This window comes from Acinonyx jubatus, chromosome A1, assembly GCF_027475565.1.
Source record: "Acinonyx jubatus isolate Ajub_Pintada_27869175 chromosome A1, VMU_Ajub_asm_v1.0, whole genome shotgun sequence".
Classification (NCBI taxonomy): domain Eukaryota; kingdom Metazoa; phylum Chordata; class Mammalia; order Carnivora; family Felidae; genus Acinonyx; species Acinonyx jubatus.
The window spans coordinates 122,065,780-122,093,092 of NC_069380.1; the positions used below are offsets into that span (position 1 = coordinate 122,065,780).

Below are 27,313 nucleotides of genomic sequence, written 5' to 3' on the forward strand. Positions count from 1 at the left end.
ATGCCAGAATATGGGTACAAACCACAGGTGTGACCCAGCACTATTGCTACAGATGTTTCCTCTCTTGAAATTCAATTCAATTAAACAGATAGTGAGAAAAGTCCTAACGTGCAGGACGTGGCAATCCAAAGTGGTGAACTCACCTACAGTCAAAACAAACTGGGCTTACTGAAACTTGATCAGCAAGAGACCCGTACACCCTGCACACCCACGCGGTGGCTCAGTAAGAGAGTGTTGGATGGAGCTTATCATAGGATTTGGGCTTGTGTCAGGCAGTTTGGGGGAGGGTTCGAGGATACGAGTTAGCTCTAAACTGAGAGTCGTCAAGAAGTGGGGCAATTTTCTGACTGGGGCATCTTAATGTCACTTACCTAGGAGGTGGAAAAAATGGAGAGAGACTCTATTAAAGAATTAGCAGTGACCTTGGGGTGTTTGGTCACTTTTGTGGTATACTCAACTTCATTTGCTTTTGTTGTTGTTGTTTTGCTTTTTGCTTTTGCTCAAACATGACTCCTGAGTTTTCTTGCCTTGTCTGATATTGGTGGTCTTTGAGAACATTTGTGATCAGCAAGAAAAATCAGGGTCCAACTATGAGGCTGAGTCTGCTTTTCTCTTCCTCGGAAGATAAAGAGTACTGAGGTCCTGCCCTAAAGGCACTCTCAGGCTAGTGGGAGAGACAAAATCAATGAACAGCCCTGATTCTTTTCTCATCAGTGACAGAGATAACCAAGAAGGGGGTCAGGGAAGTCATCATAGAGAAGATGCAGCAATAAGCAGGAAAAGGGCAAGGAGTTTGCAGGCAGGAAGAACAGCTTGTGTAAGAGGAGTCTTTGTGGAAAACTCATTTGGAGCAAGTGGAAGAAAAAAGAGTTCTCTTGAGATTTGAGAAAGAGGGGACACAGGACAGAGGACCATGAAGCCAAGCATTGTAAACCATGGTAAGAAGTTCAAATTATACAGGGAAGAAAAGGGGAAAGTCTTTTAAGCCAGACAGTGATGTGTTCCGACTTGTGTTTAAAATGATTATCTGCTACCCTGCACAAAGTGCACCAGAGAAGGCAGGGTTGGGAGGCAGAGTGTGAATAGAGCGAAGGTTCACACTAGTCCTAAGGGGGCTGATAAGGAACTTCCCCAGCAGGAGTTAAGAGAAAGCTCTGGGGATCCACACACCCCCCAATTCAAAAGTAAAGAGAGGGCCCTAGAGCTCTCCTCCCATATTCCCCATCCCCCCATTACTTACATCATGACTCCCTACACTGTCTGCCTTAGGACTATCAAGGGGACCTCTCATTCAAGGTCGCCCCTCCTCCCCAGACTCTAATCCCCATCCAGCATCCTGGGTAGTGAAAGGCAACTCCCTCCCCTGACTTATTTTCCCCACTGCCTCTTTCTTCATATCATTTACATCTGATAAACTTAGATGGTGTTTATTTGTTTCTCTGCCTCCTTCACTGGAATGAAAGTTCCACAAAATAGGTATTTTTGTCTTTTTACTTCTATGCCTTCCAACACCTAGAAGAGTACCTCATGCATAACAGGCCCTCAATAAGTATTTCCCAAATAATTTTGAATAAGGGATGGAATTAATCCAGACAGTGGCAAAGATAATCACAGGAAGTCTAGAGAATTTGGGGCTCTAGTTTCGAGCAAGTAGTAGAAGTAGCCAGGTTTCCTTCAGAACCTACCAGCCTTATCTTTATAAGGAGGGAGAGAACAATAGGAGAGGTGAGGGGTTTGTATTCTTAGAATAAAGCTGGCAATCTCCCTCTCACCTCTGCCACTGTGGCCAGTAAGGTGATGTTGCTAGAGAAACCACAAAGAGGCTGTGAGGACTTTAACATGGTTACCCTTTCAGGGTCCAACATAATGGCATGCTCATTGCTCTCCTGTGTGCTTGTGCACAAGAGAGCTTGAGAGGATCTGCCTCACAGATACATGTTTCTCAGATTCTAACTTGAGTCCATTCATTAAGATTAAAAGTCTCTTTAAGAGTTTTTCTTCCTCCTTGGGGCACCTGGGCACCTGGGTCGCTCAGTCATTTAAGAGTCCCACTTCAGCTCAGGTCATGATCTCACAGTTCATGGGTTCCAGCCCCTTCGTCGGGCTCTGTGCTGACAGCTTGGAGCCTGGAGCCTGCTTCAGATTCTGTGTCTCCCTCTCTCTCTGCCCCTCCCCTGCTTGTGCTCTCTCTCTCTCTCAAATAAATTAACATTAAAAAAAAAAAAGAGTTCTTCCCCCTTGTCCATCCAACCAGATAACAAGCATGAAGGCCATGAGAAAGCATGAGTGGCAGAGAAGGAAAGAAGGTACATGTGGGCATCTGATGCCATGTTCTATGGAAAGGCTTTCCCTTGTGGTTGTTTCAGCTTCTAAATGTTAGCAAGATGGGCCTGGGAGCACCAGTTACTCGGAGGAGCCACTGAGGAAGTGGGGACAGTCAAATGTCAGGAAGCAAGGGCTAAACCCAGTGCAATGATGAGAATGTGACACTGGCCACTACTCTGTTGTCCTCTGTTTTTACAGGGTCCATCATACCAAGACCCTCGGCTGTTTGAAACTGAGCTTGAGGTATGATGAAAAGATGAAGAGAACTAAAATTGGCTCCCTCTTCTGTGTATTCAAACTTGATCACACTCTGTACTCTCCTGACTCTCCTGTACTCTCCTTGACTTTTTTAAAAGGGAGCAAGGTAGTGAGCCAAGAAGAGGGCTTGGCAAATGAAAGAAAAGAATGGAGTGTGGGTGAGCCCTCAAAGGCAGGTGAGACCCTCAGGCTGGCTTGCACATGCTCAGAAATGGGAAAGCCACATTTCCCCTAACCCTGGCCCCTCTTCTACTCTGCCCCACTGTACCAGGAGCCTTGGTTTTCTTCCATTGGTCTCATTACCAGTCAGTTCACAAACCTAAGACCATCTGAATGATGACTGAGTTCTCCACTACAGGTTTTCAAACCCAGAACTATCAGCCACCACCAATATAATTTTATCACTAAATGGCCAACTGAACTCAAGTTAACCTAGACTAGCCTAGCATAACACACCTATCCTATGCTGTGACTTTTTAAAAATCAATTGTGGATTGTCAGTTAGGTCAGAACGTGTCTTCAGCCATGCCTTTCATTAGAACATATTAAATAAGCAAGACCTATTTTAATCAGAGCTATTTTCTGGGTTGTGTTACTGTTTTCCTTGCCCAAAACTGCATCTCCTGTCTGTCTTCTAGCTGGAAGGTAAAGTTACTGTAACCAAAGCTATAGAAATACTTAAACTACGAAAAATAGAAGACCCAGTGTCATGCAGCAGAATGGGAAAGTGCCAAAAGAGACTCATGCACAATTTCGAATACCTTGAGAGAAGTCAATGTCATGGTGATAGACCAAAAAACATGCAAGTGACACAGACCAGAATCTGAGAAAGGAGGGATAATGACGAATAATTTGTGAGTGTTTATTACTTCTGAGTTGATGATTCTGGGGACTGATTCAGTTCCTTTGATAAAGACACCAATAGATAAGAAAGGCAAAGTCTCACTGAGAGGAAATAAGACTTCACATTCAGGGTGGGAGTGAAAGGAGTTAGATATTCCTGTCTAATCAGTAATCTTCTATCTGTAAATTGTGCTTTGAGATGAAAGAGGATGTGATTTCTTAATGTGACAACAAAGACCCAGACAAAAGAGGTTGGTGAGCATTTAAAATGTTTGTACTTTAAAGAACACCATCAAGAAAAATAAAAGACAAGCCCTCCACTGGGAGGAAATAGTAACAAATCATATATTTTATAAGGGAGTCATATCCAGGATATATAAAGAGCACTTAAAATTCAATAATAAAAAGACAACCCAATTTGTTTAAAGCAAAATATTTGAATAGACATTTCTCCTAAAAAGATAAATAAATGACTAGTAAGCACATGAAAAGAAGCTCGTAGTTATTAAGGAAGCGACAGTCAAAACCTCAGTGGATACTACCTCACACCCACTCTAATAGCAATTGTCAAACAACAGTGACAAGTACTGCCAATGACGTAGAAACCTTCTACAGTGTTGTAGATTGGAACCTTCATACAATGTTGAGGGGAATGTAAAATGGTGCAGCTACTTTGAAAAACAGTTGAGAAGTTCCTCAAACAGCTAAACATAGAGTTACCATATAACCCAGTAATCCCACTCATAGGTATATACCAAAAAAAATGATAACATATCCATACACAAATGGATACCTAAATGTTTATAGCAGCATTGTTCATAATAAGTAAAGTAGAAATAGTCCAGTATCCATCAATTGATGAGTGGATGAATAAAATGTGGTATATCCATGTGATAGATTATTTGGTAACAAAAAGGAATGAAATACTGATACATGTTACAATATGAAGTTCAAAACCATTGTGCTAAGTGAAAGAAGTCAGAGGGGTGCCTGGGTGGCTCAGTTGGGTGGGCATCAGACTCTTGATTTTGGCTCAGGTCATAAGGTCACGGTTCATGGGATCGAGCCCCGCATTGGGCTCTGCCCTGACAGAGAGGAGCCTGCTTGGGATTCAATCTCCCTCTCTCTCTGTCTCTCTCTGTCTCCACCCCCCCACCACTCCTTCCCTGTTCATGTTCACCTTCTTCTCTCTCTCTCTCTCTCTCAAAATAAATAAACATTTTTTTTAAAAGTGACAAAAGACTACATATTCTACAGTTCTTTGTATGTGAAATGTCCCAAATAGGCAAACCAATGGAGACAGAAACTGGAATAGTAGTTGTCCAGGGCAGGGGTGTGGAGGAAGGAAAGTAATCGGTTCAAAGGATTGTTAATGGGTTCAAAGCTTCTTTGGGGATGATGAAGATGTGCTAGAATGAGTTATGGTGATGGTTGCACAACTCAGTAGATAGACTCAAAACCAATGAATTATAAACTTTAAATGGGTTAACTTAATGGTATGTAAATTATATTTCATAAAGCTCTTAAAAGTTAACACGAATGGGGGAATAGCAACCACATTCACATAAAAAGAACAGAATTGTCACTGTTTGCTTTAGGAAACTTTCTGTAGCTATAGGCAATCAAGACCCAACTTTTTTTTAAGTCTGAACTAAAATTACTTGCCAGAACCAGAAGCTGGGTATCCCATTGCTGTTACTGAAAATGATAACCTTTCATGATGAACCTTTAATGCACTAGTATTATCTGGGGAAAAGGAAACATTGGGGTCTCAGTGTGACTCCCTTATAATAAGGTCATGTGATTTCTGAAAAAGTAACCACCAGGTCTGAAGTTATCAGCATGTTAACTCTGGGGATGGTTGGTGTAACACCAAACATCCTGAAAGAACATATGTATTATAGTAAAGACCACATCCTCAGCTCAGAAAAAAAGAATAAGATATTTCTAATAGAAAGAATACAGAATATTCTTCCTTGAGGGACTGAGGTTCATTTGTCTTAAAGACATGCCTCAATATTAGAACAAAAATGGGACACCTGGGTGGTTCAGTCAGTTAAGCGTCTGACTTCAGCTCAAATCATGATCTCCTGGTTGATGATTCGAGCTCCACATTGGGCTCTGTGCTGACAGCTCAGAGCCTGGAGCCTGCTTCAGATTCTGTGTCTCCCTCTCTCTCTGCCCTTCCCCACGTGCACTCTGTCTCTTTCTCTCAAAAATAAATAAACACTAAAAAAATTTTTTTTAATATATTAGAACAAAATAGCCATGTCTACCATTTTCCTTCTTTAGCTAAATCGAGAAAGAAGGAAGAAAGGGAGGGGAAAGGGGGAGAGGGAGAAAAGGAAGGGTGGGGGGAAAGAGAGAAGGAAAGAGGGAGAGAGGGAAGGAGAAACTCAGTATCTTTCTTATATCTGAAGTTGTATCATCAAGCAATCAGGGGAAGCACAGAGGGCTGCAAAGAGCCACCACCTCCTCCCCCCACCTCCCTCTGTCTCCATACCTGCCACAGACTTCAGACAAGAGCACAATAAATTATCCTCCACAAAATGGGGAAGGAAAATGTAGGGAGGAACTTCCTAACAAATAAGACTTCCTTATGCACCTCTACCTGGCCTTGGCCTATTAATCCTTACATAACCCAAGAAGATAACTAGAAAAAAAAATGATTGGTGATCAATTTTTAGGACACTTTTCCAACCTCTAATTTAAGTCTTAACAGATGCCATTAGTGGATACAGAAGATAGTTCTGCTATTGATGAAAACTAAAATCCTCAAAATTTCTGCTGAGACATTTTAAAGTCTCTCCTTGTAGGAGCACCTGGATGGCTCAGTCAGTTGAACGTCCGAATTCGGCTCAGGTCATGATCTCATGGTCTGTGAGTTCGAGCCCCACATTGGGCTCTGTGCTGACAGCTCAGACCCTGGAGCCTGCTATCGATTCTCTGTCTCCCTCTCTCTCTGCCCCTCCCCCACTCATGCTCTGTCTCTCTCTCTCTCTCTCTCTCTCTCTGTCAAAAATAAACATTTAAAAAAAATTTTAAATAAATAAAAATAAAGTCTCCCCTTGTATAATATGTTCGGAGGACAACAAGGTCCTCTCACCCCCATCCACAATATAGAATTACCATCCTTTGCCTTAGCAGTCCTAGCAAAGGAAAGCATGCCCAAGGGTAAGGAGCAATTATTCATTGTTGTCAGTTGTGTTTCATTTCTTAACGCTCAAGTTACAAATTGGAAAGAAGAAAACCACATCCTTTGTACCCTCAATATATAGCGTCGGTGAAGAACTAACACAGATTTTCATGTTGACTGATTTGAGGTGGGGATACCAGCCACAATGAGGAACTCCTATACATTTCTGGCATCCTCTCTCTTGATTGCCATTTTTCTCCTGCTAATTCCTGGAGGTAAGACTGATTCTCATCATTTCCACTATAACCATTAAGCAAAGTGTAGCAGACTTTCAGTGAACTTTAGGCAATATTAGCTCAGTGTAAGAGCAGATTTTTTGTTCCTCAAGCTTTAACATTCTTTCTTACATTCTAGCTCTTTATTTTAAAAGGAAAAACATCCTTCTTTCTTCTCTAAAATTGCTTCACAAGAAATAATAGAACCACCAGGGTTTAATACTGCCAATTTATACCTTGAAAATTGCCCCCCAAAATTGCCTAAATGTTAAAACAATAAAAAAACAAAAACCTCTTGGGTTAGGAAAATAAATATACCTTTCTGGAAAGGAATAGTGGTAGAAATGCACAGATACTTTTTTTTAATGTTTTATTTATTTTTGAGAGAGAGAGAGAGAGAGAGTGCACGAGGGAGCACGCAAGCAGGGGAGGGGAAGAGAAAGAAAGTCAGAAGATCCAAAGCAGGCTCCAGGCTGACAGCAGGGAGGCCGATGTGGGGCTTGAACTCACAAACTGTGAGATCATGATCTGAGCCAAAATCAGATGCTCAACAGACTGAGCTGCCCAGGCACCCCAATGCATAGTTTTAAATAAAATTCAAAAACCTGACTTAGTCACCCAAAACAAATTAGAAACGATTTGAAATTGCATCATTTCCCTAGGCTAGTGTGTCATTGAGAATGTCGCCACCTTGACTGTTTGGAAGTGCTGTGGTATTTAGTATTAAGCTAAGTCTTGGGTATACCACCTAGTAACCAACCTACCTGGTTTTGTGTGAGCTACACGGGCACCAGTTTGAAATGCTGTGAAACTCACAGCATTATCACAAGACTGGTTGTAGCCCCTGGGTGGCTCTAGGTTTTCCTTAAAATCCTTCAAGAAAGTGAGGACTGGTCTGGGGCTGCCTGAACTGTGCTGATGTTAAGGACCAGCCATGTGTTTATCTCCAGGTCCATCAGCTTCTGGAGGTGGGAATGGTGGGCAGGGGCTGATGGAAAACCTATCTCACCAGGAATTTCCAAGGAAGTTCTATGGTTTACCTTGCAACTAAAAATGAGAAGAAATTTTTAAAATAACAAGGTTGAAGCATTTGGGGGACAAAGGGGTGGCATAGGATGACTGTGTTCGGGCTTGTTAAGTCCTCGACAACAGCGAAAACAGAGCAGATGAAAAATCCAATGATATCTTTTCTTCAAAGGAAACAACAAAAGCAGCTTGCTCTGCTCTGCTTTGTTTCCTGTGGTCAGAGAGAGCAACGTGGGCCCGTAAAGGGAACAGACACAGCAGATCACATGATGCTCTGGACAGGCGATCTCAACCCTCTTACACATTAGAATACTCTGGAGGGCTTTTTAAACAATGCTAGCATCCAGCCCCAGCTCCAGAGATGCTCATTCATGTTGATTCTGGGTGGAGACCAAGAGTTGCTAGTTTCCCAAACTTCTCACCTGCTCTAAACCCTTTTCCTGACCCTCATAGGAGTGGTTGGTTGCAGAAGATGTTGACCTTTTTTCTGAGGCCAGTGTATGTATGCACCAAACAGGGGACCCTGAAAAATGAAGCAGTCTACTGACTTTATGATTTCTGCAGCCCAGAAGGTCTAAAGATGCACCTTTTAAATCTATCCACCCATGACTCACCCAAGGAAAATTTAAGATGTGGGTGAAGTTCCCTGCGTTGCTCTAACTTCCTTATCCTTTACCTTCTAGAGCCTAGAATTTCCCCCTTCCCAACACACTTCCAGAAGTGAGAACCATTCAGGTCACTCTCTTCCCCTTCTCTCACTCTCATTATTTGCATCTTACTGTGGATATGGCAGTGAGTTAGCTTTATAAATGGAGTAGCAGGCCCTGTGCCCTTTTTTAAGAAACCATGAGTCTCAGCCAATAGTCAGGAGACATATTTTGGGAAAATCCAAGAATATCTGGTGTAGGAAGGTGGAGACTCAGAGTACATCACAAAGACACAAGATCACTAAACCAGCATGGATCATGAGCCTTGTGTGTAAGTCTCCTGTTCTCTAGTAATGAAACTATACTCCGGCTCTGTCATCAAGGAAATTTGACTAAGGCACCATTTTCTCCTTATAGCATCTTCTTCCTTCTCCTCCCTCGTTGGAGAAGGCCTTCATGAAACCATGTGTTTGAGTCTGCAGGTTGAAGGGGAGCCTTGGGTGCAATAGGTATTATTCTCTCAACTTAGGAATGAGGAGAGTACATGTTTCAATAAACAGAGAGCTCCCAATGACCAAAGAATTCGTAGGTGAGGGCAGAGCTAAATGGTGCCATATCAGTTTGTAAGGTGTGTTTTTTTGCAAGGGCTTTAGGTGACAAGGGCAGTTCTCAGTCTTCTAAAAGCTTTTCCACTTCCCCAGATTAATAGCCGGAAGGGAGGAGGGAGGAGTGCAGATCGTTACTAGCATCTCTGGTAGTAACTGTTACTGGTGCCGACCAATGCACAGCTGTCTGCCCTTTGCAAGCCCTGAGGCTTGAGGTCACTGGTTGTGACAGATCTCAAGCCTGATAATCCCTGGAACTGCCAATGGCATGGCTTCTGTGGGTGAAACGGCAGGACCCTCTCAGGAGTCCAATAGGAATGGGCTTTACATTCAGACATCTGAACACCTGCGTGGGGTTTGGAGGTGCTCTCATCTGTCTCCTCTCCAAGGAGGAAATGCTTGTCTGGTCTTAGAAACATGGCTTGAGGTAGAGCTCTTTGGGGTGGGCACTGACTTAAGTTGCCTTTTCCTTTTTCACAGATTTCTGTGTAAAAATTATTGGAGGAAATCAAGTGACTCCTCATTCAAGACCCTACATGGTGCTACTTAAAGGAGAAAGTATCTGTGCCGGAGCTCTGATTGAAAAAAACTGGGTATTGACTGCAGCTCACTGTGTCCTGTAAGTGCTTGGGTTTTAAAAAATATTTGTGGAGATATTCTCATTTGGGGGAATATTAACTAAGAGAATAAATCTCACTAAAACCACAGGAAGTTCATGTGTAACTTCATATCACTGAAGTCTCCAGGAAATTGCTCTACCCCAGCAGGGAGTTAAGCCCACAGAATCAGACCAATGGGGAATCCACAGTGAGCACCCACACTTCCTCTGGAGCTGCTGGGTCCAGGTGCTGCAGGGCTTTGCTTCTGGCCTTGACTTCATGACTAGAGAGAATAAACCACAGTCTGGAAGGATAAAACTGAAGTGTCCCCTCAGGAGCCTGAGCACAATAGTCAAGTAGAGAAAGCTCGGGTCTAAAACCTTCCCGTTTCTCCTAGTGAACTTCTCTCACACTTCAGCCATCTCTTAACACCTGCTGACTACTACCTTCAAACCTCTGCCAGGCTTGGGTTTTCCTCCATTCTCTAAATCAAACCTGTAAACCGGGGCTGTCCCTTGTGAAAGCCACTGTCATATTGGTTATGTAAATTTCCATGCGGCTCTATGAATTTAAGTTGAAGTTAAATAAAATTGCAAGTTTAGTTCCTTGGTGGCACTAGCCACATTTCACATTTTCAGTAGCCACATGTGGCTAGTGGCTACCATATGGGACAGTGCAGATGTATAGAACATTTCATCATCCATTTGCACTTTACTGGAAGTACAGTTCTAGCCTCTTAAGCGAAACTCACATCAGCTGATGTAATGGAAGAAAACTATGTGTAATGGAATAATAGTGTGTGATGGGGGGAAAAATCACTGGAACTATCTGTTTAGTGTAGTTTATACTAGGTTGTGAATGACACTAACCTTAATTATTAATATACCAGAGAATATTTTTTTAAATAGGCTCCACACCCAACATGAGACTTCAATTCATGACCCTGAGATCAAGAGTCACACGCTCTACTGACTAAGCCAACAAGGAGCCCCCTGAGTATTTTGATTTTATTAACCAAATGAACCTTTAGCATGGAGTAAAAAAAGAACCCTGGCCCCCTCCCTCAGATCACCATCCCCCACCCCCAATATACACACACTCAGTGCCATGCAAATAGGGTCCTTCATTGGGCAGTCATATTTCTGGAAGTTTGCCCATTTAAGTTTGTTACAAACTTAAATCTTACAAAGATCCCTCCAGTGCACTTCTCTAAACTATCCAGTGCCTTTTGCTTCTGTCTCTAGAACCCTGAGAACTTTGTGTTTCAGTATTCTGCAACCTGATTCTCTATCACAGCTCAAGGTGGGTTAAGGGATACAACACTAAAGCCCCAACCCACATGATCCCAAGACTTGGCTTAGCTGCTATGGCATTCTCTTGTTATTTACTTTTCAATGAACCTAGTTTAGCATGTTATAAAGAAGCTGGTGGTAATAATGATGAATTCACAAGCAACTGTTTATTCTTCAAAGTACACTTTTTTCTTTCTGAGCCATAAACAAGTATTTCCACAGCAGGTATACTTACAAATGAGACAGTGAAACTGATCACTTGACATGCTCTGCTACTGATACAAAGAGTAAATCCTGTCAATATACTGTCTGTTTTCAGGAACAGAACGTCCCAGGTCATTCTTGGAGCTCACTCAATAACCAAGAACGAGCCAGAAAAGCAGATAATGTTTGTTAAGAAACAATATCCCTATCCGTGCTTTGACCAGGACACGCATGAAGGTGATCTTAAACTTTTACAGGTATGTACCTTTGGTTGACTTAAAAGTCATAGAACCTCCTACGTTCTGGCTGCCAAATGGAAATTTTTTCCTCGGTGCCCTAGAGCTATAGACTATAGTTACATAATGGGGTCCTCGAAGGTTGGGCTAGAATTTAAGTAAAAATGTGACCATCTGGATTACCTCATTTTGTTAAGTCTTCATGCTTGTCTTCTAACAGCTGACCAAAAAGGCAAAAATTAATAAAAATGTGAGTACCCTCCGTCTTCCTAAAAAGGGGGATGATGTGAAACCAGGAACCATGTGCCAAGTTGCAGGCTGGGGGAAAATTCATAATAACTCACCTCAGTCGGATACTCTGAGAGAAGTCAATATCACCGTCATAAACAGAAGAATCTGCAATGATCAAAAGCACTATGATTATCATCCTGTGATTGGACTGAATATGATTTGTGCTGGCAGCCTCAAGGGTGGAAAAGACTCGTGCAATGTAAGTGAAATAAGATTCCATGTTTGAGCTGTTGGAATTACTCATGCAGATATAGAACATGTAACATCATGCTTTGTCTTGTCATGGCATTGGCTTCTGTAGGATCCTAGTGCTTTTTTTTTAAAGAAGTTTGATAAGATGCCAGTCAAAAAACTTACTGTTCTCAGCTTAAGTAAGTTGTTCATCAAAAACAAATTCACTGCTAAGGCATGGGTTGATCTAGTACATCTTCATAATTTTACAAAAAAAAAAAAAACACTGAGAAGCAATTTTTTTTCTCATTTTTCGTATGAACATACACAGCTCTAAATTTGAAAATCTGGGACATCCAGGAAAGCTGAAGTCAGGGTTCCTCTAGGGCCTCCAGTCCCTGTACAGAGAATGTGCAAGTGTCCATACCAGAGTCCCCTGAGCAGCAGCAGGACGGGGCTCTGCTGAAAGACAGGAGTAGAAGAGACACCTCATAAAGTTTTCAGCTCTGAGTTTATCATTTCTCACCTTTCCCAAAGACCCTGTAGAGAGAGCCTCCTCTGAAGAGAAGGAGCTGCCGTGTAGGTGGTCTGGGAGTCTAAATCAGAGACTGAGAGATCCAGAGGTCTCTGCTCTTTTCACAAGTTTGTCCAAACACCGGCAGAATCTGAATGGCTTGATTTCAGGAACAAGGCTAAGCAAATCTCAGGAAAAGACGACATTTGTCTTCTGCATCTTTGCACTTCCTGTCCTTTGCCCTCCCTCTTCCCTCCCCTCCCTTCAACCACCACTCTGGAAATCCAGGAACCCAGAATCTTCATGCCATTGGGACCACACGCAACACCCTAAAGCCATGGCAGCATCCCAGTATGCCTGTCTGCCTCTCAACAGCCACCCTCTACCATCAAAACTTAGCAGTCCTTCTCCCGTTCCCTCGGTGCCCAAGACCCCTCAGAAGTGGCTATGAGTGAATCAAACCTGAGGGACTAATTATGAAAATTTCAGGCACTGCATGAAACACACGATTCCAGGAGGGGTCCCAGGCCTGCACATAGTTGCTTAGTTCATACGCTCATAAGGCTAGTTTTTGCCTGAAGAAGAGGGATCGTTGATGCCTTCACATGGCTGAGAAGGAGCTGGGCCCTCAGACCTGGCGTTCGCAGAGCTCCATGTGTATGCCTCAGTGGCCCTCTGTGCAACACCAACAATCTTTCCTAAAGCCAGAGCAGTGAAATGGCCACTTCAGACTCTGGATCTCAAATACATTTAAATATGCTGTTTCTAGAATTCCACGAGAGAAAACAGGATCACACAGTGGGTGGCACAGGATGCATAAAGCATTGACCCACAGCTAACTGAAAGGGCTCTGCTAGTGGAGGCAGTTAGCTCTGAAGTGCGATCACTGGCTTCCGGGACCTCCCATCTAGTGTCAGATGCTCCAAAGAGACTTGAGGGAGAAATTTCTATTTGACAGGATGAAGGGAAAATTTGCTTTGGTTTTGTTCCTTTGGGAAAACAATTATCTGCTTGGAGAGACGAGAAAACATGGTATTTACTCTTTGCCTCAACATCCCATCTGCATTTGACTCTTTTACCTCTTGAATTATTAAGCATTTTAAGAAAATGACAGGGACCCCTGGGTGGCTCAGTTGGTTAAGCATCTGACTCTTGATTCAGCACAAGTCATGACCTCCAGGTTGTGGGACAGATCCCCATGTCAGAAATCTCTCTCTCCTGGGGTGCCTGGGTGGCTCAGTTGGTTAAGTGTCCAACTTTGGCTCAGGTCATGATCTTGCGGTTTGTGGGTTCAGGCCCCGCCTCAGGCTCTGTGCTGACAGCTTGCTCAGAGCCTGGAGACTGCTCTGGATTCTGTCTCCCTTTCTCTCTGCCCTTCCCCCACTCACACTCTGTCTCTCTCAAAAATAAATAAACATTAAAAAAATTTGTTTAATAAAAAAAAAAGAATTCTCTCTCTCCCTCTCTCTACCCCTCCCCACTCATGGTCACTCTCTCTCAAAATAAATAAACAAATAAACATTTTTTAAAATGCAAATAGGAGGGTTTCCCTTATTTTTTTTTTAAGGTTTATTTATCTGTTTTGAGAAAGAGTGCAAGCAGGGGAGGGGCAGAGATGAGGGAGGAGAGAGAGAATCATAAGCAGGCTCTGCGTTGTCAGCACAGAGCCCAGCACAGGGCTGAACCATGAGAGCATGAACTGACCCAAAATCAAAAGTCGGGTACTCAACCGACTCAGACACCCAGGTGCCCCAGGAGGGTTTTCCTCCTAAAGCACAATCAGTCTCAAAATTAGTAGATAACGTGAACAATAATACATTTTATTTCATGTTCACTGGTTTATAAATAAGTTGAGTAAGCCAATTTTCAAAATATCAAAATATTTCCCAACATTTTGAACTTTTAAGCACTAATTTTCATTTAAGTCAAGGTTGGTCTTAACTCCACATTGAATGCTCCACGTTAAATGGAACCTCTTCCATTCCACTAGTGATCACGTTCCATGCTGATCTCCACTACCCGTCTTGTTTTCCTCCAGGGAGATTCTGGAAGCCCTTTGATATGTGAGGGTACTTATAGAGGCATTACTGCCTTTGGCCTTCCAGGGAAATGCGGAGACCCTCGAGGACCTGGCATCTATACTCTTCTCTCACAGAAGTATCTCAACTGGATAAATAAGACTATGAAGGGGCAGTTTAGATAACTGTATTTCATTTCATTTGCCATCACTTGTTAATGTTATCATAAATAAAATCAATTTGTGTAACTGTATCCATTTCTCTTATAACTTTAGTGGGCAGATCTGCACTGGCAAAGTAACCTTGTGGATAATGAAATGGAGACAGGAGGAAACCAATGTCATAGTGTCATCCATGTGTCAAGTGACAATCATACTTTGCTTGCATTATTCAGCATCTCACTGGGACCCATCAGGAGTGACAATAAGGTCAGGTCTGACTAGTAACAAAAACAGTGTTGGACCCAGAAATTCTGCAGGAAACAGAAACAGCCAGTCTGGAGCATTTGAGTTAGAAGAGGAAATGCCTTATGGTGTTTTTCCAAAGGCAGGTGAGAAATAGAAATTAAAATTTAGGGGACACAAATGAAACACCTGGACACACAAGAAAAGTATACAAGAGAAAGTCACCCCCCTTTCTCATTAGTTGGTATTTAAGCCTTAGATTATCTAGGTGATTTCCTGGTTCTCTTCGTCTCTGAGCCTGGGTAGGGCCAATCAACATGGTGGCTACAGTGGCTGCCATCACATACTAGGGAGTGAGTGCTCAAAGTTTTCCTTGAAAAAATTCCATGTTGTTATTCATCACATTGAACTCAGTGGATAGTCATCAGTCCAGCAGCCCCTTCAAGATGTGATTATGTGAATGGATTTCTTCAATTTCCATTAGTTCCTTTAGGAATATGCATGTGTGTGCATGCACACACAATGTATACCCAAACCAAGAACACACATCAACACTAAGAGACAGCTTCTTAAAACAAAGAAGGAAGCCTAGCTCAATTACCAATGCTCAGGCCCCACCTCTAGAAATTTTTATTTAATTGTATTCAGTGAGACCCAGGACATAGTATTCTTCATCTAATCACCACAGTGATACAAATATGCAGCTAGTGATGGGAATCCCTACACTAAAAAGTGAGGTCTGGTTCTGATATCTAAAACAGAGGCTCTAAGAAAGTCACTAGGATGATCCTGTAGATACCTACTATCATCCCTAATTCCTAGTTAGGATTTTAACAGCAACAAGAGGATGGAATAGTCCCTACCAGAAATATTACAGGTTTAGAAGTCCACTTAAAAAGTACTTGCATGGAACCCTCATTCATTGCTGGTAGAAGTGTAAACTGATACTTCTTAGGAAAGTTGTCAATGACATATATTCTATGACTTAACCATTCCACACCTCAGTATATACCCAACAGAAATGAGTGCTTTTGTCCACCAAAGACATGTTTAAGAATGTGCACAGCAACTTTATTCTTAAAGTTGAAACTGAAAATAGCTCAAATATTCATCAATAAAATGGATAAACAATTGTACATTTATACAATGGAATATTACACAGCAAGAAAAAGAAAAATCTACAGATACATGTAATGATATGAATTAATCTTACAAACTTAATATTGAGTGAAAGAAGTCAGACAAAAAGAATATATAGTGTGTGATTCCATTTATCTGAAGGTTTGCATAGGGCAAAACTAACAATAGGGATAGATGTCAGAATAATGGAGAGGTGCTGACTAAGAGTGGGTACAAGGAAGTCTTTAAGGTATAATAAATGTTCATATCTTGATCTGAATAGTATATTAATATCAAATGGGTGGTATAGACTGATACCAAGAGTTCAAACCCAGGTAACATCATCTCAAAACACTTGCTGGAGAGGTTTGGACTTAGCAGATGAGCAAAGAAAATGAAGAGTAGGAATTCCAGACTAGAAGAAAAGCTCCAACAAAGGCATCAAGGCAGGAAATCACAAGACTTAGCCCAGGGTCAACACAGTCCCACTTCAGATCCTCTATCCCCCTCTCTCTCTGTCCCATCCCTGATCACGCCCTTTCTATCAAATGAACATTTTTTAAAAAGGTAATTGAACAAAAGGACAATGGCCTGATTGAGCCTAAAAACAGTTTAGCAGTTATCAAATCCAAATTCCTGTTCTTATAAATGTTATAACAAACCCAAGGCCATTCAGTCAGTTTATGGCAGAGCCAAGGTAAGCACAGGTATCATACTTCAGGTTCTGGGCTTGGGACCTGAAGGTTGAGGTGAGGGACTAAGGTAATATGGAGTCATGGAAGGTTTCTGAGCAGGGGCCTAAGAAGATCACCACAGTGCTTATAAAAATGTAACCTAACAGTGGTGTGGAGACCCATGAAGAATAAAGATAGGAAAAACAGTTAGAAGGAATTACAACAGAGTGGTCATCAGGCATTCAGGACATGCCTAGGCTGAAACAAAAGGGAGAGAAGGAGAACAAAAGGTAAATGGAGTAAACATGCAGCAGAATAATCTGCATGTTTCCTGAGTGACGGGATGACCAGGATAAGGATGAGACCACGAAAGGGGACAAGGAAGTCCTATGGAAGATCTCATTTTGAGAGGAAATAAAATGCATGCTTAACATACTGCCTACCATACAGTAGGATTTTAATCAATATTTTTCAAGCAAAATATTATTTGTATGTATTTTTAACATTCTGAGTTTGAGCTAAAGATAAGAAAGGATCTCAGAAAGGAAATATCCAGAGGCAGAAAGAAGGGTGAGGCTGGAGCTTGGAAAGTCAAGTGGGAAAAAGGAGTTTGGAAATCTTTTATAGATATTCTGACTATAGCAGTGGAAATGCATCTCTAACAAGGAAGAGATAGAGAAAAAAGAAGAAAAAGGAGGAAGAAGAGGAGCAGGAGGGAGAGGAAAGTAGAAAAGAGGCCAAGACAATGTCTGGGAAATCCAACAGGAGGAAGTGAGGAAAATAAAGCAACCTGAGAAAGAAAGTCAGGAAAACAGACATTCACCACAAGAAAAGCACTTTATCCTATTTGATCCTCACCACAACCCCATGGAGAAGACAAGGCCAACGTCATCATTCTCACTTCAAAGTGAGGAAACTGGAGCTCACAGAGGGGCTGAGTGACTCACAGCAGTTCCATACACAGGCTGTGCCATCGGCTGCGGCAGAAAACACTCGGGTCTGGTCTGGACTCAAAGCCAGGTGCAGCACTCTGCCCCTGTGGCCTGTGGGAAAAGGGGAAGACAGTTAGTGTCCCACATGACAAGAGCTGTTGCTGAGGTGGGGCCACAAATCCCACCCCAGGATGAAGGCTTCTCCAAAACCTGCCGAGTTTGGAGCTCATGCTCCCACTGAGCCTGTGCTGTGGTAAACAGAGCCAACCATGGTCAGTACCCTAAAGTGGCTGAGGTTTTGCTTCACCATTTCCTTTTCAGACCTCTTCCCCCTTGTATTAGTTTCCTTGGGCTGCTGCAACACGTTATCAGAAACTGCCTGAGACAAGAGAAATTTACTGTCTTACAGTTCTGGTGACCAGAAGTCCAGAATCAAGGAGTGGACAGGGCTGCCTCCCTCTGGAGACTCCTGGGGAGGTTCCAACTTTCGCCTCTTCTAGCTGTTGGCAGTCCTTGATTTGGGGCCACATCACTCTATTCTCTGCCTCTGTGGTCATACGGCCCCTATTCTGTCTGTTCTCTGTGTGTCTCTTGTAAGGACACTTGTCATTGGACTTAGGGTTCATCTGGATAATCCAGGATGATCTCATCTCAAGATCCTCAGCTTAATTACATCAGCGAAGATCTTTTCTCCAAATAAGATCACAATCACAGCTTCCAGGAATTTGAGGAGGATACCTTTAGGAATCATTTTTTAGCCCATCACACCCTTCACGCCCCAAACCACTATCACTTCTATCTTCTCTAATCCACCAACACCCAGCAATTGCTATTGCTGTGCTCCTGCCTCCCATACCATCCCTTTTCTTAACCTTTCCAAAAACGTCCTCCCCTTGGGATCTAGATTTCAAGGAGCTAATCAAATAAATTGATTCAGCTTAATAGAAAAGGACCCAAAAACCTCTCCCACAAAGCAAATATGAGTCTTAGTTATCTAATTCTGGAGACAACACCCCTTTTTTGTTACGTAACCAATCATCTCCCCAAAAAAACCACTTTGTGGAACAGTAGTTCTATATGAAGTTAATGGGTATTAAATATAGAAAAAGTGTCTAATGCTCACATGAGTTTGGGAGCTCCAGGTTAAAAAGAATGAAACAGGATTCCTTATTTTAAGACTGCTATATTTGAGAGAAGAGAGTATAATAGGCAGCATTTCTGAAACATATTTTATGAGAGTCCTTTTGATGCAAGCATCTCACATGGCTCCTGTTCCTTGGAAAATACTTGGCAAAACCTATCCTAACCCAACAGTGACTGTAACAATCAAAACTTCAGGCCAAAGCAGGCAAAACTGACTCCATGAAAGGAGGCTGAGGCTGGGATGATGGGGGGAAGGAACGAGGTTGGATAAGCTTTTGAGTGAGGAAGTAATTGGGGGCACACATAAAATCTAAGTAGGTGAGTGGTCATCTCCTCATAGGACCAGTACAGCTTACAACTCAAGTGAATTCTGGAATTTCAGAAATAATCTTGTGTTCTGACACCTGATTCTCAGCAGCAAGAAGTGCAAATATACTATTCCACTCCCAAAGGAGACATATCTTAGAAACTTGGGAATATTTCCATCCACACATATCACTCCTAATCCTCTCCTGCATGTTCACATGCATATGCACACACACACGCCCCTATGGTGACATGGGATTGCCGCAGGTGTGTCAGTACATTAAAAAAAATGTAGATTCATAGATACAAAGCAGATCCCTTATTTTATACATGAAAAAAAAATTCAGGAATACCAAAGGTCTTGTCCTAGGTCACAGAGCTAATTCATGGCAGGACCAGAACTATAATCAAATCCAATGCTCTAAACATTTAGCCCATCCTCCAAACCCAGAGCAAAGAAGAATCTTTTCTCCTATTGAAGACCACTGTCCCTTATTTTTTAATTAAACACTTAAAAATTAAAGCAATATAAATGAAAAGCCACTTAATTTAGTTAGCATAAATATAGAACATTACACAGGAGACCTGAATGGCTTAGTTGGCTAAGCATTTGACTCTTGATTTTAGCTCAGGTCATGATCTCACAGTTGGTGAGATTGAGGCCGGCATAGGGCTCTGCACTGACAGCACAAAGCCTGCTTGGGATTCTCTCTCTCCCTCTCTATGCCCCTTTCCCACTCATGCACTCATTCCCTCTCTAAATAAACAAACAAACTTAAAAAAATAACATTACATAAATACTTTCAAATTAAACTTAAGAGAGGCGCTTGGGTGGCTCAGATAGTTGAGTGTCTGACTCTTGATCTCCGCTCAGGTCATGATCTCACACCTCCTGAGTTCAAGCCCTGTTTCAGGCTCTTTGCTGTCAGTGCAGAGCCTGCTTTGGATCCTCTGTCCCCATCTCTCTGCCCCTCCCCTGCTCGCTCGCTCTCTCTTTCTCTCTCTCTCTCAAAAATAAATTAACATTTTTTAAAAAGAAAGAAAGTGCAAGAGGAGTAACAGAGAAAAAAATTCCATATCTTTTCTAAAGCAGGCTTTGAAAAATGTCTCAACTTAAAAAAATGGACAGCTACTTCTAGGATTTGTTAGGAAAATGGAGTTTGTATCAGAAGCAAAGGCATTCTCGAAATACTTCTCTCATAAGTGACAATCTTAATTTACTAGATTAAGTGGGAAATGCCATCTTTATCTCAGCCAAAAGTCATCCTTTAGGATTTATATCCCTAAATTCTAAGAATATTATCACTGAAAGGATTGAAAGTTTTGTTTTCTTTATGCAGCTATCATTATAAAGGAGACCACATATCGATGCATGTGCTATGGACTGATGAAACCAAATCAAAGGCCAGATCTCACTTATAGGCTAGAAAGTTACCCACTCCCGCTTCAAAGCTTGTAAATTACAACTTTGGGGGGGGATGAGGGGAAGGAAGATGGTAAGCTTTCTTTCTTCTGAAGTTATATGGGTGAGGCTTCTTTAACTGAATTTTCTCCCCAGAAAATCATGACTGTGGTTAACAGAGTGAGACTAAGGAAGGGCATGGCCAGAATCTAGAATAGTCTTTTTCCAAATTTTCTGACCACAACTCACAGTTCAAAACTACATTTTATGTAGTAACCCCATATTAGACACATATCTGTACTGCACAGCATAACAAAAGTTTTGCAAAATAATACCTACATATACATTTTTCCATTCTATTCTATTCTATTTCATTTTTTAATGCTAACCACCTGACGTGTGTTTGTATAACACCCACCCTGCTAAACATTTTTGAGAAATATCGCATGTGGAGATATCACAGAGATGAGAATTAGTGTCTAAGACCTCAAAAGTAACTGCATCTTCTCTGACCTTAAACATGTTAAGAGGAGAAAAGGTTAAATGCACTCTTTGGAATTCTGTCTAATATCAGTGAAAGAAATTCACAAAGCATTACTAAAGATGCTAAAGAATTTATAGTTTGTTTGTTTTTAATGTTTTTTAAAAATTTATTTAGAGGGAGAGACAGAGCATGAGCAGTAGAGAGGGGCAGAGGAAGAGAGAGAGAGAGAGAGAGAGAGAGAGAGAGAGAGAGAGAAAATCCCAAGCAGGCTCCATGATCAGTGCAAAGCCCAGATGTGGGGCTTGATCCCAAGACCCTGGGATCATGACCTGAGCCGAAATCAAGAGTCAGATGCTCAACCGACTGAGCCACTCATGTGCCCCAAGAATTTATGGTTTGTTAAAGCTAGAGAAAAAAGAAAATATACCAGTTAAGTTCATTCTTTATTCCAAGTATCAGCAAATTTACTCGAGTAGCTATCAGATGTCCTAACCTAGCTGAAGGATCTAATTAGCTACTGGAATTGTAGTTTTATGAAGAATCAGGTTTAAGGCTTGATTAAAAATGTTTCTCTAATCAGAAAACATCCCATGCACTGCATGTCTTATGATTTAAAATATGCAAAGGATCAACCCATGTCCATCCTACACTCATGGCTGGCCCCCCAAGTAGCTCTATCAAGAACTGCCTACATTTTTATTTACCAAATCACACGGTATAAAGATATAAAGGTCATCCCAAGGTCAGTCAGAGGTCCAGTCAGACTGACCAGCAGGAGCAGGAAGTCTTTCTGTGAAGGGTGTTTTTTGTTGTTGTTTTTGTCAAATGACATTATCAGAATCTGCAAAGAGAGTCAAAGTACTACCTCTGTCTAACAGGATATATATTTGGGGGTTTGTTTCTTCCCACAAAAGTGTAGTCTCCATAAGGGCAAAGATAATGTCTGTCTTGTTTACATGTATATTCCCAACACCCCCAAAAAGTGCCTCACACATGCTAGATGCACATTAAGTGGGCATTGAATAAATAAATCCCAGGTACTGACCAGGACACACATTGCGTGTGAAGAGGAAGAAGACAGGATATGTTATCAGAAGCCTACAAGAGATTGGATGCCATACTTTGTTCCATCATCAACCATCATTTCTATCTTCATATTTACCAGGGCTGGGTAGAAGGGGATACCTATTCACCCATGAACCCCCTTGAACATTCCAGATTGTCCCCGAGAGGATTTAAGACCCTTGAGGATGAAACCTGAGTCTTGCTCCCCATCATGGGATCTTCTTCTCAAGAAACACCCCATAAATCTTTATAGAACTAAACTGAGAAAGAACCATTTTCTGTCTTGAAGGGGCAGGGGAGCACCAGGGCTTCTTGATCTTCAGTGGTCTCCCCTCAGAGAACAACATCTCACCCTTTTCATCTTTCCTTATCTCCCACACATTCCAGCACTGCTGGTTCTTCTACAACTCCAGAATTCAAAAACATAGTTTAGGAACTGTCCCTGATCATCACTGCTTCATCCACACAGGTATGCAAGAAGGAGAAGACATGACAATTTTAAGTGATGAAAAATCTTAGTCAAATTCAGAAGCACTCACCTATACACACCCCGAGGTGGTTGTAGGCCTTTCTCCTCTGACAAAATATCTATTTCAAAGAGCCAGCGGGGAAAAATCTTTCATTTAGGGCTTTTCCTGCCAATGACACCTCACTTAGCTATAGATACATGGCATTTTACTCACCTATTTACTTACCAAAAAATCCAGCCGACCTGGCCAGACCGGGACAGGCCCACACAGTCACATCGTTCTTAGGAGTACCTTGGCCACTTGCAATCTCCTTTGTCTTAGGGAGCCAGATTAGGGAACAAATCTGTAAGAATGGCCCCCAAAACACAGAATTATGGCAATGTCTGATTCATTATGAACGTGTTTCAAACTGATTCTAGGCAGTGTGTTCTGTCCACGTACATCCTCCAGTCCGCAGCTGGGGTTAGGGTGTTAGAGGAATGACATGAGTTCTAGGAAAGTTTATCCCAAAAGGACTAAATACACAAATAGGTTTAGCTGCAATGAACCCACAAATTTAAGTAGACTGGCACACAGTCAAAGCAGTGCCGAGAAAAAAGGGAAATGTGGAAAAAATCTGGGGGGAAAAGGATACACAAATTAACTTTCAACTCACAGATAAAGGTTTTAGAAAGAGAAACTCTCGAGAACTAAAATCCCAATAGACTCAGCAAGTACAGAAAGGTGTGTTTGGGTCCTAGGCTCTCTCATGAATCATTTTCACAAAGTTCTAGAATATCAGAGTGAAGGTCAACTCCAGCAGAGACTGTTACCTGTGAGTTCATGTTTGGGGTCTGGATGGTTTGCCCAGTATTTATGTCCAAGATATGTAAGTGTCCGTCCTTCATTCCGCCTCCAACAGCAAGGACTGCAGACTGCCAGGGACACCAATCCATGGCCTTTAAAGTTCAAATAAGCACACAGGCAGGTCAGCCTTGGAGAAAGTGAGTTTGGGAATGTGCCTGCTCAGGTAAGCAGAAGTGCCAGAGGTCTGCACACGCCACAGCTCTCCTGGACCTCTGATCTAAAGGCAGGAGCAATGGCAATCTCTAGAGGTTACTCCGAAGGGACTAGAGACCACCTATTAGGTGCCTTCCTTAAATGTTGATAACAATTGCAAATATTTTTAAACAAAGAAAAATCACCCAATATGTTCCGAAAACTACACTCAACATGTCCTATGTGGCAAAACTCCACTGCTGGAGTAGTTGACATGTCCCCTAGAATCTGGTTATGAAATGCAGCCTTCCTCTCATTTGTCTCCCTGTGTCTTTAGGTTCTAGGTCAGAGAAGAAAAGACAAAATGGAGCCACACATGATTGCTCGCAAGTCAAAAGCACTCATGCATTTCAACTCCTAATACGTTTCAGGAAATAAAATTGCCTTTGATTTACTTATTTATAAATTACTATAGTTAATTCTGAAAAATAAGATTCAGTGTTTCATATTTCTACTGATAATTCAAATGATGAGTAATAGTCATTTTAAAGGACATTCTAACAAATATTTCATTTCTACTTATCTGTATATAGATATCTATAGATACATCCTGGTATTAGGTTGCCACAAGCTTGACTTGCTCAGGTTTCAGAAACTCTTGGTTGAATTCATTGTATTTCTGACAACAAGGTGTATAAGAAAGTAACTTGTTTGGCTTGGCTTGGGTTTTTCACATGCTGGGTTTCTATTTTGCTTTATTTTGTTTTACATTTTGTTTGCTGACAGAATATTTTACATGTTTTTCCTACTTTTTTTCAAATCATTAATAATGGGCATTTGGACTTAAAATCATTCTTAATGTTCTGTGGATATTAAAATCCACAAGCCAGAGTACTGGGCCACCACTATTCCTTAGCAGCAGGTATTTTATGTTAAACCCTCTATCAGGAAACTCCATGATAACGTTTTAAGTTCTCATTCCAATAAATGTGCTCATAGTAAAGTAGAACCATTTCTTTGCTCTATAAGTGATAAATATCCTGGGACTACACTGAGGCCAACACATATCTCTATGTCACCAAAGGAATGAAAGTATGGATTTTTTTCACTAGAAATAAGAGTTTAAAATACAGAGAAATAAAAAATATATATTATACAGAGCATGGTGGAATATTGGTTTAAGTGTGAAGCACCCTTCCTCCTCCTTCTGGTAACGGGTTTCCTTTCATGGGTGTGAGCTCATGACTCAGGCCGAACCAGTCAGTGTACCCATCTCTCTGGCCGCAATTATCTGTTGGGAGATGAGAATGTGTCCAAGTTCATATCAGAGTCCTGCCTGGTACTTTTCTACCAGAGTTACAGGGAACGGTAGTTTCTTCACCAGTTCCCATCTGGGAGAATCTGAATTTAAAGCTGATAAGAGCCATCTTGCCCACAGAATGGACTCTGAATAAAGAATGAATTGAAACAGAGACAGGCAGAGCCAAGAGCCAAAGAGACAGAACTCTAACGACATTATTTAAGGCCCTAGATCCAGACAATATTTGAAACAGCTGTATGTATCCCAGACTCCTCAGTTGTAAGAGAAAATATATTTACTTTTTTGCTGAAGCTCAAGATTAACTCTGGTTTCGGTCACTTACAAACCACAAAACCTGATGCATGGGAAGTATAAATAGGATTGTCTTTGAGGAGAGTGATGGCAAAATCCCAAACAAATTCTGGGCAAAGAAAATCTCAAAACATTGGCTTAATGGCTTTGTTCTCAGGTGCAAAGGATATTCAGTGATCTCTTCGTAAAGAGCAACTTGGAAAGTGATTGATGCTCTTACCTTGACTGCTGTAGGTTGGGGTATGACTTTCAGTGGTTGAACCTGTGCTTTTGCACTCGGGTCACCAGGCCATATAGTCAGCAGTCCGTCATTACAGCCACTGGAAAGCAGCCTACTGTCAGGCGACCACTTCAGAGCACACACAGCTTGTTGGTGGTGAAGTGTTCCAACGTGATGCCGGGCTACCCGAACGTCGTGATGATAAACTCGGCCCAACCTCGACCCACTGCACGGAGGTAAAGCGGTAGGTTTCTGGCAGAAAACTTGAGCCCTTTTGCTAACAAGCATTTGAAAACATGAAGGAAAGTATAGTCCACACTACCAAGAGACCCCTCAGGACAGATTCACAGCACAGGTTTTGAACATTCTTTGTATTAGTCACGATAGAGGATTCTGCCTGGGTTATTGTTTTCACAAGTGAAAAAAATTTGTGGGGCAGACTTTCAAATCTGGGTATCGAGAGGATATCCTTTGATAGATATTTCTAACGGCTTTACTATGATGCAGGCAGCTATAGAAAAGATAAATTTAAAAGATTACCCTATTTTTTCAGGAAGGAGTCTTTGTACCGAACCTAGGAAATAGTACTTTCCTGGAACTCAGAATATTTCCTATTATCCCAATGAAGTAGTTTTAGTATATATACTAAATATATTTTAGTAAATATATTTATGTATTTATAGTAAAATGTCAGACATAGAAATGTATTATGTCCTTTTTCTCTTAAGCTACAAATCCATTATTAGTTTTGTTAATGCTACTAATATCGTAAAAGGGTAGAAACTATCTGAATGTCACAGAAAAACTGCAATGTGATTCAAAATCAGTGGATAATGTCTACTCAGTCTTAGTGATTTGGATCCAAATAATGGTAAAGATCCTATCCCTCCATCAAAGTTAATGAACTCTTTCTGAATAAGTTTAATTTTCCCCAAGGAGCAAGTAAAAAACTACCTTCAATTATTTCTGAAATTTCTCACAATCCAGTATCATATTTAAAAACCATTCAGGCACCACACTGAATAGCATTCTGATGAACAATATGGGCTCTGCAGCCAGACAACCTGGGTTCAAAGCCTGACTCTGCCCCCTTTACTAACCATGTGACCTCAGGCTAGTGTCTTAGTTTCTTCATTAAGAAAAGGTTGGGGGTGGGGGGGAGGTGGATTAGAAAACACTTTATAGCGTTGTTGCAGGGATTAAGACACAATTACACGCATAACCAGTATAGCACAATGCCTGGCACACAGTACTCCAAAAATGTTCATTGCTATTATTATAAGAAAAGGATCTGTTCATTTTCCTCACGGATAATAAAATTAAGCTTAAACAATGCAGCCCATGAAAGGAATTCAAATATAGAACTGACCTCACTACAACCTCTCACAGTAAATGATTAGCCCTTTATATGGTATTTTAAGTGTTTTTAGGTTGGGCTTATAATCACAAGGTATTAAAATCTCAAATTTATATCTTAGCCACTTAAAGAAATTATAAAAAGGCTTTGGAATTTATTTAATTTAAACCTATCTTAAGAACTACCGTATAGGGGCACTTGGCTGGCTCAGTCGGTTAAGCATCTGACTTTTGGCTCACGATTCCTAAGTTTGAGCCCAGCATTGGGCTCTCTGCTATCAGCACAGAGCCCACTTTGGATCCTCTGTCTCCCTCTCTCTCTACCCCTCCCTACCACCACCCCCCTCTCAAAAATAAATAAACATTTTAAAAAAAGCTACAGTATAAAGATGAATGGCAATTATTAAAAGCAATATGTTTTCAGATCAATGATTTAGGATCACTGGGACAAGTCACCTAACTTTTCTGGTTAAAAAGAAGTAGTCAGACTAAACCAGTAGTTCTCAAAAATGATAAAGCATCAGCATCTCTTTGAAAATTAGAAATGCAAATTATCAGTGCACCTTCAGCTCTACTGTATCAAATTCCGCGAGGCCAGCAATCTGTGCTTTAAGGAGCCCTTCAGGTAGTGCTGATGCATGCTCAAGTTTGAGAACCACAGAACTGGCTACTCTATGAGGTTCCATCCAGTTCTGACGTCTGTGGGTC

The 27,313-nt window shown here is 41.5% G+C and overlaps 2 protein-coding genes across 5 annotated transcripts in view; one reads left to right on the forward strand and one right to left on the reverse strand.

Moving 5' to 3' along the window:
* Positions 1-6,711: 6,711 nt before the first annotated feature.
* Positions 6,712-14,693, forward strand: GZMA (granzyme A). Its single transcript, XM_015085574.3, has 5 exons — positions 6,712-6,837; positions 9,596-9,734; positions 11,326-11,467; positions 11,667-11,936; positions 14,461-14,693. Exons 1-5 carry the CDS (start codon positions 6,768-6,770, stop codon positions 14,623-14,625), a joined length of 786 nt encoding a protein of 261 aa, XP_014941060.1. The 5' UTR covers positions 6,712-6,767; the 3' UTR covers positions 14,626-14,693.
* Positions 14,694-15,406: 713 nt separating this feature from the next.
* The window catches only part of CDC20B (cell division cycle 20B), a 50,002-nt gene continuing 38,095 nt past the window's right edge, over positions 15,407-27,313 (reverse strand). For 2 of the 4 annotated variants that reach the window (XM_053222894.1, XM_015085582.3), the window contains exons 9-12: positions 25,250-25,475; positions 23,252-23,377; positions 22,665-22,782; positions 15,407-17,680 (exon numbers count right to left, since the gene is read on the reverse strand). In XM_053222894.1, the coding sequence (XP_053078869.1) occupies positions 17,535-17,680; positions 22,665-22,782; positions 23,252-23,377; positions 25,250-25,475 (616 nt within the window). In that variant the 3' untranslated portion in view covers positions 15,407-17,534. The remainder of the gene's footprint in view (positions 17,681-22,664; positions 22,783-23,251; positions 23,378-25,249; positions 25,476-27,313) is intronic. The other 2 variants (XM_053222903.1, XM_027042012.2) reach the window with 1 other exon arrangement.